The following is a 17,821-nucleotide window of genomic DNA, read 5'->3' as shown; positions in this document are numbered from 1 at the left end:
ATCTGAACATCATTGAAAATCTGTGTCTAGACCTCAAAATAGCAGAGGATGCAAGACGACCCAGGAATCTCACAGAACTGGAAGAATGGATGAAAATCACTCAAACACAAATTGAAAGACTCTTGATTGGCTACAAAAAGCGTTTACAAGATGTGATACTTGCAAATGTGGCTACTAACCATGCAGGGAACCGAAACTTTTGCATCGACTCATTTTCCTTTTTGTAATTTAAAATTTTTTTTTTACTAGAAACATTATTTAAAAAAAGAAAGTATAACAACTGAATTTTGTTTTTAAGGGCTCGTTCACACAATTGTACAAAACAGCCGGGTGCTCTCTGATGTTTTATCGGACAGCAGTGGGACCAGTGTACTATGAGGCAGTGCAGATCTGCTTATTAAAGTCACAGCGTGCTGCGAGTGACTCTGGAATTCGGATCACGCGCACTAATACAAGACTATGGGTGCGTGTGAAACGTCGGGCTGCACTGTGACGTTATCCGCGGACTCACACAATGGAGAAGATGGAGAAATTAAGTTTTCCATCTTCTCCACAGTTATGATGCGATTCTCACATGCGAAAGAATTGGATCTTACTCAGACAGAGTTCGAACGAGTGTGATTAGCATAATCGGCCCATGAGAGAATCATAACTACAAAGTCAGCAATGAATACAGCTGGTGATATATCTGTCCTTCACTGGCATACGGTAGCTCTTTAACTGTATAAATTATTGCTGATGCTCGGTAGCTGATTGTAACATGGCCTTTCATCCATATCTGTAATCAATCTGTTTTAACTAGCCAAAAATTAACTTTTCCAGAAATAACATTGCAACTTGAGGAATGACTATTGGCCATTATACACATGAGCGGTTCTCCTCCCTCTTCACTTATATTCTGGTCCATACCTATGACATAGAGAATATGACCCGTGTCTTACACAGTGTCAAGACAAGACAGTCCGGGCAGTGATTTGGGGTACTTAATACAATTTGACCCCTCGGAGGTAGAGCTAGGAATCTACTATTGGACTGGCAAATTCCAATTTTATTTGTCTTCTTTACTGTCCACAGGGGGGGGGGCAGAAACTAGAAAGTGAATCATAATGGGGTTTAATGACGTCCTAGAAATTGTTGGGGGGCTAGGAAGATTTCAGGTGATCAACACTGCAATGCTTTTGATCCCAATGACTTTTATGGCTACTCATAGCTTTCTTCAAAATTTTACTGCTGCGATACCGGCGCACCGCTGTTGGATACCGGGTGTGGATAATTCTACAATTAATTCTAACCAAAGTAACTTGGGTGCATTCATACCGCAGGAGGAGGATCAAAATGCCAAGAGGTGCATGCGGTTCACGAATTCTGAGCATCTTTATTGGAAAAATGGTACACTCAGGAAGGAAACTGAACCTTGTAAAGATGGTTGGGTTTATGATCGGAGTGCCTTCTCCTCCACCATCGTCACTGAGGTACGTGCAAATTCTGTTTAGCCATCTATTATGATACCAGTATTCATTTCACGCTCATTCAATGCATTTTTGTGAAAAATCCCTTTAAAGAGATCACGTCATCCCATTGACGTTGTCCGACTAACAGCAACGTAAATCCGAGCCCGGCTGTGCAATTGCAGATATGCATGTTTAATTCTGCGACGTTTCATATAAAACATAGATTGAATACTTAAAGGCTTGTCTCATCAAATGGTGCTACAGCCTGTAGGGAAAATGTATGACTGGTAAAGTTTTCCCCTCCAAAAATCATCTAGTTGGTTGGGGAAGCCTCACAGTCATTTCCTCTGCAGGTGAAATGTAGTGCTACATTTCATAAAGGAGTTGTCACACAAACAAAGTACATTTTTAAATCAATTGATCTTGGAGTAATAATATGTTCCTCAATTGGATATGTTAAAAATGTTCCTGTGCTAAGAAAATCTTATAAATGTGTTCCTACTGTGTAATGGCTGTGTCTGACCATGTAGAGCTGCTCCAGTTCATGGTCTTCACATACCACAGCTTCTGGCCAGTGGAGATAGCTTAAGTCACTTACAGACGAAACATCAATGTCTTGAAGCTGCTATTTTATTAGGTAACATATTTCCCTGCCTGTTTTATCACAGGAGTGAGTGTTTCTGCCACATCTCCAGCCTTTGAGCTCTTCATTAATCAAGTCATTGACATAGAAGCTTTTTCAGCCTCTAAGCTTATATATCACTCACTTGATTTATGATGAGCTCACAGCACTGGTGACTCAGCAGAAACACTAGCTGCTGTGATAAAACAGGCAGGGAAATGTGTTACATCAAAAAGAAGCAGTTGCAAGCTCCTGCTGTTTTGTCTGTATACTCTCTTATCATAAGTGAGATATGCAAGGGCACATTTATAAAATTATCATAGTACAGGAACATTTGTTTTTTAAACATCCAATTATTATTCCAAGATCTATTAATTAAAATGTGCTTTGTTTGTGGGACAAGCCCTTAAAATCAGATGAATGCTGTCTGTCAGAATATGAGCCCTGATTTCTGCACACTTTTTTTCTTCATGAGTAAGACTGCCTAGTGCAGTCGAAACGCGTCGATTGGGTAATGTCGACCATGTAAATATTTCTTTTGCATACACTGTATTTTCTTTTGAAAATGAAAATCCAGTCCTGGTGATCCGGACTCCATTTTTTTATATTCTCAATCATGCTGAAAGTTCATGTTTGGGAGCAAATTAGGAGGGCTAGCTTCCGACCAACCACTATCGCATGTGTATAGCCAATTTTACACCTGGCTTCAGTCCTCGCCCTATGTTCCCCCATGTCGGCACGGCTGACACAAGCTAAGTGTGCTTGATTTCATTATTTTTAACACATCTATGGCTTCCGTAATTTTGTTCTTTTTGGATGACGTCTCTTTTTAAGAATCCAATAAAGTTCTGTTGCTTTGTGTGATATGACTTACAGTTTTTTTCTCCCCCCCCCCCTTCCCGTGCAGTGGGACTTAGTCTGTAACCATCGAAAAATGAGACAAGTAGCTCAATCAATTTACATGGCCGGGGTGTTGGCTGGAGCTTTCATGCTCGGGAGTTTGTCTGACAGGTAATCTTACATAATATGTGTTTGTGGTGGTTCAGATGGTGGGCACACATGTAGGGCGCAGTTAGACGGCCATATAACATGGACAAAAATTGCATTTCTTTGCATGGACTGGCCGGAAGCTCTCCTGACCCAAGCGAGGCAACTGCATAGAAATACAGGCTGTCACGCTCTGGTCAGGATAGCCGCCGGCCAGTCCGAGCAGATTATCGTCCGTGTTATATGGCCGTCTGATTGCGCCCTTAAAGAAATAATCTATGACGTTAAGTTATGTTCAAACAAGGCAGATACGCTAGTGATTTTCTTGATTCTGTAAAGCAGAAAGATAAGTCAGCTCACCGTTGTAGGGTCTCCGCCAATGCATGAAGTTCAGAGATTCAGCGAGCCCCTCGGCTAGGGCAGGTAAATCCAATCCAAAGAAAAACCAGGTGTCTCAGATAAAATATGTGCAGCTTTATTGCACTTTCATTAAAAAGAAGCCATAATAGGACAGCGCTCTGGTGTTAACGCTTTTCAACACGAGGGACACGTTACGATGAAAACTGTTTGAGTCGAAACGTGTTAAGACCAGAACGCTGTCCTATTGTGACCTCTCTCTAATGGAAGCGTAATAAAGCTGCATATATTTTATCGGAGACGCCATTTTTTTTTTCTTTGTTTTGGATTTCTTGTTTCCGTGCTGTAATGTAATGTGCTCCGAGTCAATTAGTTTTCACCCTTTGCAATGCATAGATTGCAGTCTGCGCAAAAATTCTCAACTCATTTAGCCACGGATTTGTCACAGATTTTGCCACGGCTCGATAACCCACATGGCCCTACTCATAAGATCCCTTCAGACCAAGCCCTACTACGTCTCGATTTGGTCCACAACAATAAAAATGAATGAAATACTAATGGTAAAAATGGACACATGGATCAAAAATGGGTAAAAAAAAAATCAGATCTGGCAAAACACTGCATAGCACTGGTGAAAAAAAACTGTTTTTCTTGTAAGGAAAAAAACAATGTCAGAAAGGGGCTTTAACTAGTTTTAGCCTCTCACAGCGTTGAAGTTTAGCCCCTCAGATGTTGCGTCCAATAGTGATTGCAGCATCTAAGGTGTTTGACAGAGGGAGAAGGCTCCTTCTGTCGCCCCATTGCCTGCCCTGATGACTGGGAGACTTTTGGGGGTGCAATATGATTCTGTGGAGACCACAGGTATTAATAGCTTAGCATTGTATCTAGTGAATGTTGTACTGTACAATGTATATATACTTTAGAATCAAGTAGTTTAGGAAAAGATTGATGAAAAAAAAGTGAAGCCAGATGGGTTGTCCTATTGTTATATTCAATAAATAATACATTTTGATTTTGTATTTATCAGGTTTGGACGAAAAGCCATTCTGAGCAGTTCTTGCCTGACCATGGCTGTATCGGGCACGTGTGCTGCCTTCCTTCCCAGCTTTGTGACTTACTGCGTCTTCCGGTACTTGTGCGGGATGGCTTTCTCTGGGATTGTTCTCAACACCATCTCTTTGTGTATGTGGACTACGCTCCCTGTAATCCCAAATTATTGCTTTGATAGTTATCAATCTTACATATAATATTAGTTTATTAAAAATGAAAGGGTTAATCTCGGGCTCCTTTCTTCAGGAGTGCACTGCTCCCCTGCCTCCCGGATTCCTGCTTGCACTTTTGCAATTTCACCCATTTATGATTATGAGAAAATTCCTGTAGAGGTCTCTATCCACTGATTGGTTCCTTAAACTTTAGAGCAAATGTGGCAGGATTTTTAATTTTTTTTTATATACATTAGTTCTCCAACTACATCTCTTTAAATGGGTTTTCCTGAGTTTCCAAAACCTACACTACACCTATCCATATGTTGTGCACCGGACTGTAACTCTGGAAAACTCCTTCAAAGCTACTTTCAGGACGCCATAAAAAAAAAAACTCTAAAAATGTATGCCATTTTTCTACTTTTTCATTTAAAGGGAAACTTTCAGTAGGTTTTTTCTAAGTAATCTGAGCGCTGTATGATGTGGGGGCTGAGACCCTGTTTCCTGCGATGTGTCTCTTAATAGGATGTGTGCTGCTGTTTCTATAAAATCAGTGTTTTATCACCAGGAGATTATCACTAAAGGACTAGGTGTTTCATGCCTCCTAGTCAAGTGCTTTGTAAACCCTGCCCCCACCACTCATTGGTAGCTTTCTTCCAATCAGTGATGTGGGCGGGGTTTTATAAGGCTCAGCATTCCAAGCTCTGACTGCTAGGTGATTGGACCTAAATGACAGCATGCAGACCAGCAAGTGAACCATTGCTGGAATCAGGACCTCCGCCCCTACATCATCCAGATCTCAGATTAGAAAGCCAAACTCCGGTGCCTTTTAAAGAGTTTCTAGGACTAGATTATGCATTGAAATCGGCGTAACGTCTGACACTGAAAGTCAGCCAAAACTATTCTCTTTTGCAGGTCTAGAATGGACGGCACCCAGAGGCCGGACTCTGGTCGGCACACTCTTTGCTTATGGTTTTACATGTGGACAGCTCGCTCTGGCAGGAATTGCATATGTGGTTCGAGACTGGCGATGGCTTCAGTTTAGTGTTTCTGCACCATATTACATCTTCTTCTTGACCTCATGGTAAGGATGTATATTCCAAAAATGAAGACTGTCAGTTTTCTCCTGGAAATGTACGATAGCAAGTAGCCTCCCACTCAGCGGTGATCATGTATTACGCACAGTGTTGGACTGGGATGGCAAAGGCCCATCAGTAATATTGATTCTTGGAGCCCACTGTTCAGCTACATGCAAAAATACCCTGACCATAAAGAACAAATTTACTTTTGCTTCTTTGTCATATTAATGTAGCCATCTTGTTTAATGAATGATTATATGACACCTTTTATCTGCAATGAATTAAGTGTAATAGCACTACTTATTAACACTCCTTTACAGAGGCGGCCTACCGGAGGATTCCCCTGTCCTCCTGGGGGCCAGTCCGAGCCTGATTACGTAGTTACCTATTTACCGTACTTGAATTTATGGCTCCTAATGTTACATCTTCGTCTTGACCACATTTCTTTTTATCTATTAGGATAAATGCAGCTTTTAGGGTTCATGCAGATGTCTATACAAAAACGGTCCAAGCATGGACTATAATGCACGGAATGGCCGGGGGTCAGTTTCATACGTTTCTACGAGGCTGCCGGGCTCAGGTCGGGAGAATCGCGTCCAGTCCGTGTATTGCGGTTCTTGCTTGGACCAAGATTCATGGACATCTGCATGAGCCATAGGGTAAGACAATACAGCTCTGCCGCAGTTTTTGCATAATTCAGCACAGTTTTGACAGTGTGTTTTTTTTTTTTAATGGCATGTTGTTTCGCAGGGTCCTTACCACAGGTATCCCATGTTGATTTCGTTGGTCTATTAACGGGGTACTCCCGGGGATGAACGTTATGCCCTAGCCATGGAATAGGGGATTACTTACTGATAGCTGAAGGTCCAGCCGCTAGGAACGAGACTCTGCCAATGCTCGATTATCAGACATTTATTGGAGATAGCCAGGCACTGTACTCCTCTTTCTCCGCCATTCCTATTGACCGTGAATGGAGCAGAGTTTGTGCACCTTTGCTCCATTCTAGATGGGGCTCTGCAGATCTCAGTTCTCTGGATTCAGTGGAAAAAAACTAAACAAAAATCACTAATATATTCCCTATCCCATCAGTCGGGTGAGGGATAACTTTTACTTCTTGGAATAACCCTTTAAATTTGAGTCATGCATCCAAAAATGTACTGCAAAAGAATGTTTGTCTATGCAAAAATTGGACTGTTGACACAGAGTTGTAACTATACCGCTTGGCCTTACCCTTATAGAGCACATGATAAGTGGTATTTGCTGTAATATACTGTATATATTAATGCAATAATAGTGATTGCACAGTCACTATACAGCATTATCAGCCCAAGGTTCCAGCCGGTCGCCATTGTTTATAATGTTCTCCTGTGTGATACAGGTGTGTTCCAGAATCTGCCCGATGGCTCATCATGAATGGCCGGTCCCATCAGGCACTGAGAAATCTACAAAGAGTAGCCAGGATCAATGGAAAGGCAGAGGAAGGGAAGAAGCTATCAGAGAAGGTAACGTTCCAGTACTTGTAATCCTATTTATTCCTAACATATAATCTGATACTGTTTCATGTAATCTGCTATCATAGAAGAATAGTTTATGGGGCACTCGGGGGGGTCAGGTTGTAATTGCAAACTTTACTAAACTATTTGGGAGTTTGCACCCCAAAAAACAAAGAGAAGGAATTTGCAAGTTTGTCTCAAAACTGCAAGTCTGACTGGCAAAGCACTTTATCGTGTACACTTGGAGAGTAAAGGTAAGTTCACATGATGAGCTTTGGAAAGTTTTTGATGTTGCAGGTTTTCTGCACCCATTAAGTCAAAAAGGCTACTTGCATAAGCAGCGTAAAAAAAAATCACCAAAAACTCATTGTGGGAACGAAGCCTTCGGAAGTCATAAGCATCAGTCAATGATTTTCTTGGCCCGAGTTTCATCAGAGTTTGGCCAATGTTACCTTTTACCCATCGGAGTTTGATCCGAGTTTCATCAGTTTTTCTCAGATGAGAAACCAAAAATGCAAAAGGTTTCTCCATCTTTTCCTGTGTAGCAGTCGGTGAACGATGGACGGCACTCGGATGGCATAGACTCGCATTGCCGACTTTAATCGGACACTCGGATTAAAATCAGATACGTCTTTGCAATTTTGCGTGGGCCACAAAGAATTGCAGACATGTAAACAGTCTCGTAGGCCCATATACTGTCATAGGTATCAGTGCTAACTGTGAAAAACACCAATAAGACTCGCACACAAAAAACGTACGCTTGGATGAGCCCTCGGTGTCAAGTAAGCGGCCTCTGCTGTGCAGCTCTCATGTCTGTCTGTAAAGGCACTAGACCATGGAGGAGAGCTTAAGGCCATGTTCACACCTTCAGTATCTGGTCAGTATTTTACATCAGTATTTGTGAGCCAAAACCAGGAGTGGGTGATAAATACAGAAGTGGTGCATATGTGTCTCTATTGTACTTTTCCTCTAATTGTTCCACTCCTGGTTTTGGATTATGAATATAGATGTAAAATACTGCTAGTGTGAACGTGGCCTTAACTTACTAAACACTTAAAGGGTAACTAAACATATACAGGTGCTTCTCACAAAATTAGAATATCATCAGAAAGTGAATTTATTTCAGTTCTTCAATACAAAAAGTGAAACTCATATTATATAGAGTCATGACACACAGAGTGATGTATTTCCAGCGTTTATTTCTGTTAATGTTGATGATTATGGCTTACAGCCAATGAAAACCCCAAAGTGCTTATCTCAGTAAATTAGAATAATTGACAAAAAACAGCTGCAAAGGCTCCTAAGCGTATATAAAGGTCCCTTCATCTGTTTCAGTAGCTCCACAATCATGGGGAAGACTGCTGACTTGACAGATGTCTAGAAGGCAGTCATTGACACACTCCACAAGGAGGGAAAGCCACAAAAGGTCATTGCTAAAGAAGCCGGCTGTTCACACAGTGCTGTATACAAGCATATTAATGGAAAGTTGAGGGGAAGGAAAAAGTGTGGTAGAAAAAAGGTGAACAAGTAACCGGGATAAGTGCAGCCTTGAAAGGATTGTTAAGGAAAGGCCATTCAAAAATTTGGTGTAGATTCCAAGGAGTGGACTGCTGCTGGAGTCATTGCTCCAAGAGTCACCACACACAGATGTATCCAGGACTTGGTCTACATGTGTCACATTCCTTGTGTCAATAGACAATGCCAGAAGCATCTTATCTGGGCCAAGGAGAAAAAGAACCGGACTGTTGCTCAGTGGTCCAATGTGTTGTTTTCAGATTAAAGTAAATTTTGCATTTCATTTAGAAATCAAGGTCCCAGAGACTGGAAGAAGAGCGAAGAGGTCACAATCCAAGCTGCTGAGGTCTAGTGTGAAGTTTCCACAATCAGTGATGGTTTGGGGAGCCATGTCATCTGCTGGTGTAGGTACACTGTGTTTTATCAAGACCAAAGTCAGAGTAGCCGTCTACCAGGAAATATTAGAACACTTCATGCTTCCCTCTGCCGACAAGCTTTTTGGAGATGGAGATGTCATTCTCCAGCAGGACTTGGCCTCTGTCCACACTGCCAAAAGTACCAATTCCTGGTTTATATACAACAATATCACTATCACTGTGCTTGACTGGCAGCAAACTCGCCTGACCTTAACCCTATAGAGAATCTATGGAGTATAGTCAGACACCAGACCCAACAATGCAGACGAGCTGAAGGCTGCTATCAAAGCAACCTGGGCTTCCATAACCCCTCAGCATTGCCACAGGCCGATCGCCTCCATGCCACACCACATTGATGCAGTAATTGATGCAGAAGGAGCCCCGACCAAGTATTGACTGCATTTACTGAACATACATTTCAATAGGCCAACAATTAGGATTTTAAAATCATTTTTCAAGCTGGTGTTATACAGTATTCTAATTTACTGAGAGAATAACACGCTGATCCAAAACACTGATGGCAAAAACAGAAGTACGGACCGTACCCTGATGCCACACTGATCCAGACACCGGTACCAGTCTTTGCATACATGAAAAGCACAGATGTGTGAATGAGGCCATCCTCCTTTTCCCTTAAACATTTGTAGGCGATGGAAAAAGTGCTGCAGAAACTTTATCACAACTACCGTAGCTTTAAACGAAGCACCTTCTGGAGTAAACACATACAGTATATTATGGGCTAAAATATAATGTTTGCAATTGTGTTTCATTTTAAATTTTGCACCCTATTCTCCAGCCTCAGTGCTGTATCGTCTATTGGTGGATGCAGAATGAGTCAACTAAAGATCCGTCAGCGAGCTCATTCAGATGACAGAGTGCGTAACGCTTTTATCTGTCTGCTCCTGAGCTTCTCGCTGCTGTTTATGATCACATGGAAAGTTCTGATCCTCTGATGGGATTTTTAAGGAATCAATTCTGCAGCCAACAATCGACGGTGAAACACGAACGCTATAAGAGGGCAAACGGTGCAACATTTTTAACGAGACCAAATAGCAAAAAGTATTTTTAGTCCAAAATAAGTCACAGACGTACTAAGGCCGTGTTCCCACGTAACATAAATGCTGTTTTTTCCTGAAAATCTGCATTTTAACAGTCCAATAAAATTCACACCCTTGGTGAACCGCGCGGTTCTTGGTGTCATTTTTTTCCAGCCTCCCTATAGGGGATAACACATGTAAAAGTGCAGAATCCAATCTTTTCTGTTCAAAAAAAAAAATCATAAAAAAATTGAAAAGTAAAATGCATAAAAAAATAACTGCAATAATTACAGAAGATTGTTGTTATGTATTAAAATTACCGCTGCAGAAAACGTGCAGATTGCAAAAATAGCAGAAAAAAACCCCGCAGCATTTACGCTCCATGTGAACACGACCTAAGGAATACCTGACGTTTTCGCAGGTTCTCGTCTCTCACATGCAGTCTGAGTTGAGCAGTGTGAAGCGGGCTCATTCACCCCTGGACCTCGTCCGCACGGCAGGAATGCGCAAAGTCACAATCTGTCTGATGTTAGTCTGGTGAGTAATCCTCGACAACACTCGGGATTTAAAATAAGTTTTCAATATATTTTTTTTTTTTAATTAAAACTCATAAATCTTGAAAAGACATGTTATTTTTCTTTACAATACACACATATATAATGCAAACCTCAGAATGATGCTGTATAGTCCCAGTACACTGCCAATCCATGTCTTGTGTGGTTACGGTGCCATCTAGTGGTCAGCATATGAACTGTAGTTAAAAAAAACAAATCTCAAAACTCCAGACATGAAAATTAAAAAATATTTCTATATCGCTTCATTGGGGGACACAGGAAACCGCGGGTGTATGCTGCATCCACTAGGAGGCTGACACTATGGAAAAAAAGGGTTAGCCTCTCTGCAGTATACACCCCACCGACTGGCAGGAAGCTCATCAGTTTTAGCTTAGTGTCAGTAGGAGGTGGACACGGGCCGCTCTCAGCCCTGTTTCTACATTAGGTTTTGTTGTGTTTTATTAACGATCCCTCTTTCTCAGATTCAGCTTGTAATTGGGGCATCCGCACGGAGGAGGATGCGGACTGGTCCTTACCACTACACCCTAGCTCGCTCACCCTCCAGAGCCAGACGTGCAGAAGACGGTGTCGGTACGTTGTACACGCCCGGGACCAGGTACCCGCCAGCTGCCCGTCGCTCTGGGATGTCTGATGACCGTCTTCCTTATCATGCTGCGAATATGGATTCCGGGGCCTTCAACATTCAAACCTCTTGGAGAAGTCTTTCACTCCTTTCCTGAAAGGTCGCCTTCCCGGACCCCATTGGTTTCCAAACTTGCAGATCTCTTGTTCCTCCTTATCTAGGGTGTCACCAGACAAGATAGTGTTGCGTCCGAGATCATCATTTCTCCCTAAGGTGATTTTTTTTCCCCCATTTCTCTCCAATTAATATACTGTTTTGTTTTGTTTTCTTCCTTTTGTCCATTTTTGTTCCCTTTCTTCATCAAGAGTGGTCTCTAAACAAACTGGACCTGGTCGAGTCCTCTGTATCTGGCTTCCCAGGACAGCACCCATCAGATGTGCAGATTCACTGCTTTTAATCCCAGAATGTACTCGTGAAGGGCTGTTTCCAAGTCTATCGAGGCCTGCTGGGTCCGCTCTGCCATTCTGAAGCCTACCGACCAATGGACAGATCGCACCAATTGAAGGTCACCGCGCACTCCTCTCGCTCAGTGGGGGCCTCCTCTGTCACCCATCACCAGGCGTTGGTCCCCTAGATTTGATAGACTGCTTCGTGGTCTTCCTGTCATACCTTTGCCAAGTCTTCATATGTAGGCTTCGTCCTATGCGAATCTCTGTAGAAAGGTCCTGCAAGCAGCAGTGACCCGAGCTCTGATTTGACGGTACTACCTTTACCCACCCTTGGGACTGCTTTTGGATATCCCATGGTTTCCTGTGTCCCTCAATGAAGCGATAGAGAAATGAAGATTTTGGGGACCTACCGTAAAATCTCTTCCTCTGAGCCTTCAGTGGGGGACACAGCGCCCTCCCTTGTTTATTGTTGTGGTTATGTTATGATAGTTGTATACCTGTTGCTTCTCCTACTGCTTTCTCCCTAACTGATGAGCTTCCTGCCAGTCGGTGGGTATATACTGCTGGGGAGGAGATCACTTTTTTGCATAATGTCAACCTCCTAGTGGCAGCAGCATACACCCCATGGTTCCTGTGTCCCCCAATGAAGCCCCCGAGAAAGAGATTTTACGGTAGGTACCCAAAATCTGCATTTAATATTCAGCTACAACACCTATTTTATTCCTGCGCACACTATAAACCTACTATATAGCAAACACTTATTTTTCAATAACAATCTCGCAGGCTTCTCATTTCTGCAGACCAGGAGTGGTAGTAACAGTCACACTACCCATATCACAAGTGTCATATATATATATATATATATATATATATATATATATATATATATAATTTATCTGAGATGTGTTATCACTCTGCTTCTTTCAGGTTTTCCACTAGTTTTGCATTTTACGGTCTTGGCATGGACTTACAAAATTTTGGTGTTAATATTTTCCTGTTGCAATTTGTCTTTGGAGCCATTGATTTGCCATCTAAGCTGGCGGGTGCCATCCTAATGAGCTATACCGGGCGACGAGTGACGCAGGCCGCTTCCCTGATACTGGCGGGTGTAGCACTGCTATGTAACGCCTTTGTGCCTCAAGGTGAAATTATCTGTCATTTACGTTAAAGTTCTGCATTAAATGGCGCTATAATAAATAATAATAATAATAATTCTGGCATTGTAAAATCAAACAGCAAAAATGGCTACATTGTGGCTTTTTTTTCCCACTAATTTCCCAATATATTTTTTTAATTAAGCAATATAGAAAAAAATCTGTAGTTGCTATACAAGAAGCTGCTGTTATTGATCAGCTATAAGTATTGCTTTTTTTTAGGCCGGCTTCATACGTCTGTTTTTTTTTTAGTGCAGACTGTAATGTCCAGGTTGGCCGCTGTCAAACTCGACCGCCTGATATATGCTCAAGCCGGTTTGGACATCATGGTCTGTACTCGGTCTGTGAAAGTCACACCTGTCAAATCAGTCTTAGGCCGGTTTCACACGTCTTGATATTTCCGGTGCCGGAGATATCCGTGTCCGTGTGCGTAATCGTGTGCTGCCCGTGTGCCGCATCAGTACCACACGGCCGGCCGCCGGGGAAGAATTGCTACAGTAAGCGCTGTTCCCCGGCGGCAAGTGCTCTCATCATTCTTCCCTGCTCGCACCGATCGCTGGCAGAGCAGGGGAGAATGATGAGAGCTATTGTTTCTGGCCGGCGATCTGGAGCAGTGGCTACAGGGAGAAGATGAAGTTTTATTCTCCCAGGAGCCGCTTTCTTTCAGTCATGCAGGAAGCGCTTACAGTCACCAATCACTACACTGTCATCACTCCCGATTATGCAAATCACACCCAGATAAGAGTGCGATCATAGCGTGATCCAATGCTCTTGGATGAGGAGAAGATGTAGATAAGAATGTGTCCATTTTGTGATGCCTTGGAAATCGGACTGCACTAAGATGTCATCCGAGTGCAGTCTGATTGTTTCCGAACGCTCATTGACTTGCATGGCCGAGTGCAATCCGAATATCAACTCAACCTCAAACAAGCAGTGATTTTCACCTTGGACAGAGGTCGGACAGACATCTGTCTTAGATGGGTTAGTGAATCCTGCATTGAGCAGGGGGTAGGACACGAGGACCCTGGAAATCCATTCCAACGCTAACATTCTATGGTCCAAGGAAAAAAAATCGGACATATGCGCTGCCCCATAGACTGATATTGGTCCAATGTCTTGTCGGATTGCGTGTGGACCAAAAATACGGTCGTCCGTACCTGCTCTAAGAAAAGCAGTCTATGTTTGGATGTGCAGGTCAGGTTTTTGAAATGTATTCTCTAGCCTTCTGATCGTGCACTCCGCCTTCTAGCCACAGGTGTTTTAATTACAGCAGGTCCAATACCCCTCCACAGAGAGAGAGAATTTTAGTCTAGGAAGAGGTTCCACATGTACCCATTCAGATGGAGACGTTTATTCTCAGCGAGGTAAGGCAAGTTTAGGACCTGGTATAAGAGAGATGCCGTAAAGTGGCTACCAGGTACACATAAAATTGGCCATTTTTATGCGCTAAACGCTCTCATTTTTCATATTTCTAGTGCAGTAATGCAGTTCAAATTTCGTGTTTTCAAGTTTGTATGTTCTAGCGCTGCAGTGTGCTGCCCTATTTACTTAACTATATACGAGTTGGCGACTCTGGGTTCAGCACCTGTTCACACTGTGTCTATGTTTGGCTGTGCAGGTCAGGTTTTTGAAATAAATGCTCTAAGAAAAGGTCATGAGTGTAAGTTGGTTCCTTGCGAAACTTTTCAAAAGTAATTCTGATATATCAGACACAACCCAAGCAGGTTTCTAAAAGAAAGCGACCATATATATTTTTTAATCCTATACATGTATTTTTCCTTTTATCAGGGATATCAGGGTAGTGATTTTTGTAATTATTTCAATTTAATTTCTCTTTTTTCAGAGGTGAAGATGGCGCGGTTAGTGTTGGCCGTGTTTGGCAAAGGTGCTCTGGCCTCATCATTTTGCTGCGCTTACATATACTCCAGTGAGCTGTTTCCTACTGTCATTAGGTAATGTCAGATATCCATAAGACATATGGCAGCCTCGGGGAGGCCAGGCTCTATAAGGCATATGGCAGCCTCGGGGAGGCCAGGCTCTATAAGGCATATGGTAGCCTCAGGGAGGCCAGGCTCTATAAGGCATATGGCAGCCTCAGGGAGGCCAGGCTCTATAAGGCATATGGCAGCCTCAGGGAGGCCAGGCTCTATAAGGCATATGGCAGCCTCAGGGAGGCCAGGCTCTATAAGGCATATGGCAGCCTCGGGGAGGCCAGGCTCTATAAGGCATATGGCAGCCTCGGGGAGGCCATGCTCTATAAGGCATATGGCAGCCTCGGGGAGGCCAGGCTCTATAAGGCATATGGCAGCCTCGGGGAGGCCAGATGCTGGATCAGGGGGTAGCAGTGTGCTGCACGGGTGGAAGCTCACACAGACCATGCTCTTGCCGCCATTTTGCAGTTTTGCTGAGCCCCTGCGTTGCACTTTTACACTCTCCTGCCCGATGGGAATCCAGCATTATAATTCTTGTCCTTTCTCTCTTGCAGACAGAGCGGGTTGGGAGTTGTTGGCATGACGGCTCGAGCAGGCTCCATGGTGGCCCCTCTGGTGTTGATGCTCTCGGAGATTTCTCCAATTTTCCCCCCTGCTATCTATGGCATTGCTGCTATTATATCGGGGACGGCTGCGGTATTTTTAAACGAAACCTCCAACCAACAATTACCAGATACTATAGAAGAAGTGGAAGCCAGGTAAGGTCCCTCACTCCTCCAAAAAAGCTCTTCACTTGGTACCTGCCTACGTAACGGGTGGTGGAACGCATGAGGTTCAGTGACAGATTCCCTTGAACTCATGGATTGCATGGAAAGTAAATGGAAGTTATAGTCTAGAAGAAGTTATGTCCCCTTGGTGACAACTTTTTTTTTCTTGCTTAGTTATATGTTTTTTGTCTAAAAATACTTTTTAGAATTGGGATTCTTTAAATATTTTGCCCCATTGTTTTATTTATAGCCTTTGTGATGCACTGTCTATGAGTGGCTGCGGAATGGGTTAACCGAGAATCCGTCAGTGAGCTCATTCTGATGGTCCAGTGGGAGCGTTTCCAACTCTTGTCTGTCTTTTCTGAGCTCCTCTCAGCTGACTTGTACAATAAACTCGACAATCATTTTTAAAACTTATTTATTGCAGATCTAAAAAGAAAGAATTACAAAAGGTCATCTATAAAGAAGAGGTTCCTCTTACCCAGAGTCAGAAACCACATCACGTGCCAAAAAGACATCTGATCGACACCGTGTGATTTCCCCAATATTAGGACCCTCCATAAGATGGGTATTAGAGGATGCGGACACCTTTGAAGGACAGATTCTTCACCTGATGCATGCATTTTGTGCTGATAATCATTTTTGCAATCGGCTTTCATTAAAAATGTTGCACCGTTTGGCTTTTGCAATCTCTTTTGTTTCCATGAACCTTTGCTGGCTGCAGAATGAGTTGTGTAAGAGTCAGTGAGTTTGGTCTGACGGGAGCTGCTTTATCTGTCTTTTTCGGAGCTCCTCTCAGCTGATTTATGACCACACAGTTCAGCTCAAGTTTCGTGTGGCCATAATTCAGCAGATATAGAGTTACAATCGCCCATGAGAAGGAGCTCACTAACAGATTCTTAGCTAACTCATTCTGCAGCCAGTGCAACACGAAGGACCTAGAAGGCAAACTGTGCAAAATTGTTATTGAAACCCAAATGCAAAAATGATTTTCAGCTAAAAATGCATATATTTAAGTTAAAAAAAAAATTCCTGAAAGTGCCCAATTTTTTTAGGCCACCTTCACTTGTTCATTATTCGGTCAGTGTTCGTAAGACAAAAAAGACAAAATCAGGAGAGGAACAATCAGAGGACCGCTAAGTCTTCTGGGCAATTTCGCAATGCATCGCCGGGAACGGAAGATGACGGCCGGCGTGAGCGGCTCGGCGGACTATGGAGGGTGAGAATAGCAGTTTTTTTTGTTTTTTTTTATTATTTTTAACATTACATTTTTTAACTATTGATGCCGCATAGGCAGCATCAATAGTAAAAAGTTGGGGACACACAGGGTTAATAGCAGCGGTTACGGAGTGTGTTACCCGCGGCATAACACAGTCCGTTACCGCCGGCATTAACCCTGTGTGAGCGGTGACCGGAGGGGAGTATGCGGGCGCCGGGCACTGACTGCCGGGAGTAAGGAGCGGCCATTTTCTTCCGGACTGTGCCCATCGCTGATTGGTCGTGGCTGTTTTGCCGCGACCAATCAGCGACTTGGATTTCCATGACAGACAGAGGCCGCGACCAATGAATATCCGCGACAGAAAGAAGGACTGACAGAAAGACGGAAGTGACCCTTAGACAATTATATAGTAGATGAACCTCAGGAAAATTAGCCCGGTTGACGAGGGTTTCTCATTATTAGTGAACATCAAGGGAATTCATTAGCATCTCATTACACTTTGCAGCATGTTCTGAAATATTTTTGTAATCAGTATTTTTGTCCATCTCCATGGATGAGTTTTTGCCCGGCAGATAGAAAGGGGTCAATGTAGAATAGTTATATATTATACACTGCACCTTGATAATCCAATAATCTTAGATATTCTCTCAACAATTAAAGACTGGATAAAGCCATTTGAAATAAATATATCAATGTAGTCATGTTTCATTGCTCAGTGGAACGAATGAAGTTTTATTGTTCTTTCAGGTAGAGAGCTTACACACATACACAATAAATGTAGTAGTGTGGAGCCCAGCCATTGTGCATGTGTGCAAGTACACGCCACAAGCCACTGGTCACAAGTACCCAGCTCCCCTTACTGCTAAGTACAATATGTTCCCAAAGGTTTTGTGTGTGCCGGTTATATCTGTCCCTCCTACCCGAGTTACTGGAGTGGCTGGAGTCAAACATGTACACTCATCAAACCTTTGGACAGGTCATGGTCACGGGGGAAGACCATGGTGG

General features: G+C 43.0%; 1 protein-coding gene across 1 annotated transcript; it reads left to right on the top strand.

The window, feature by feature from the left end:
- Nucleotides 1–1,106: 1,106 nt before the first annotated feature.
- On the top strand, nucleotides 1,107–17,513 carry LOC138648603 (solute carrier family 22 member 6-A-like). Its single transcript, XM_069738389.1, has 10 exons — nucleotides 1,107–1,472; nucleotides 2,981–3,084; nucleotides 4,445–4,599; nucleotides 5,535–5,703; nucleotides 7,077–7,200; nucleotides 10,581–10,696; nucleotides 12,673–12,887; nucleotides 14,743–14,851; nucleotides 15,385–15,588; nucleotides 16,025–17,513. Exons 1-10 carry the CDS (start codon nucleotides 1,107–1,109, stop codon nucleotides 16,131–16,133), a joined length of 1,671 nt encoding a protein of 556 aa, XP_069594490.1. The 3' UTR covers nucleotides 16,134–17,513.
- The last annotated feature ends 308 nt before the right edge of the window (nucleotides 17,514–17,821 follow it).

The sequence above is a fragment of the Ranitomeya imitator genome, chromosome 9, assembly GCF_032444005.1.
Source record: "Ranitomeya imitator isolate aRanImi1 chromosome 9, aRanImi1.pri, whole genome shotgun sequence".
NCBI lineage: Eukaryota > Metazoa > Chordata > Amphibia > Anura > Dendrobatidae > Ranitomeya > Ranitomeya imitator.
This window is presented reverse-complemented; position numbering and strand designations above follow the sequence as displayed.

Bases quoted from the DNA above. Each gene is read 5' to 3' on its own strand.
- LOC138648603 (XM_069738389.1), top strand. From the start codon at position 1,107: ATGGGGTTTAATGACGTCCTAGAAATTGTTGGGGGGCTAGGAAGATTT. The intron at 1,473-2,980 runs GTACGTGCAAAT...CTTCCCGTGCAG, and splicing joins CCTCCACCATCGTCACTGAG to TGGGACTTAGTCTGTAACCA. The intron at 7,201-10,580 runs GTAACGTTCCAG...ACGTTTTCGCAG, and splicing joins GGAAGAAGCTATCAGAGAAG to GTTCTCGTCTCTCACATGCA.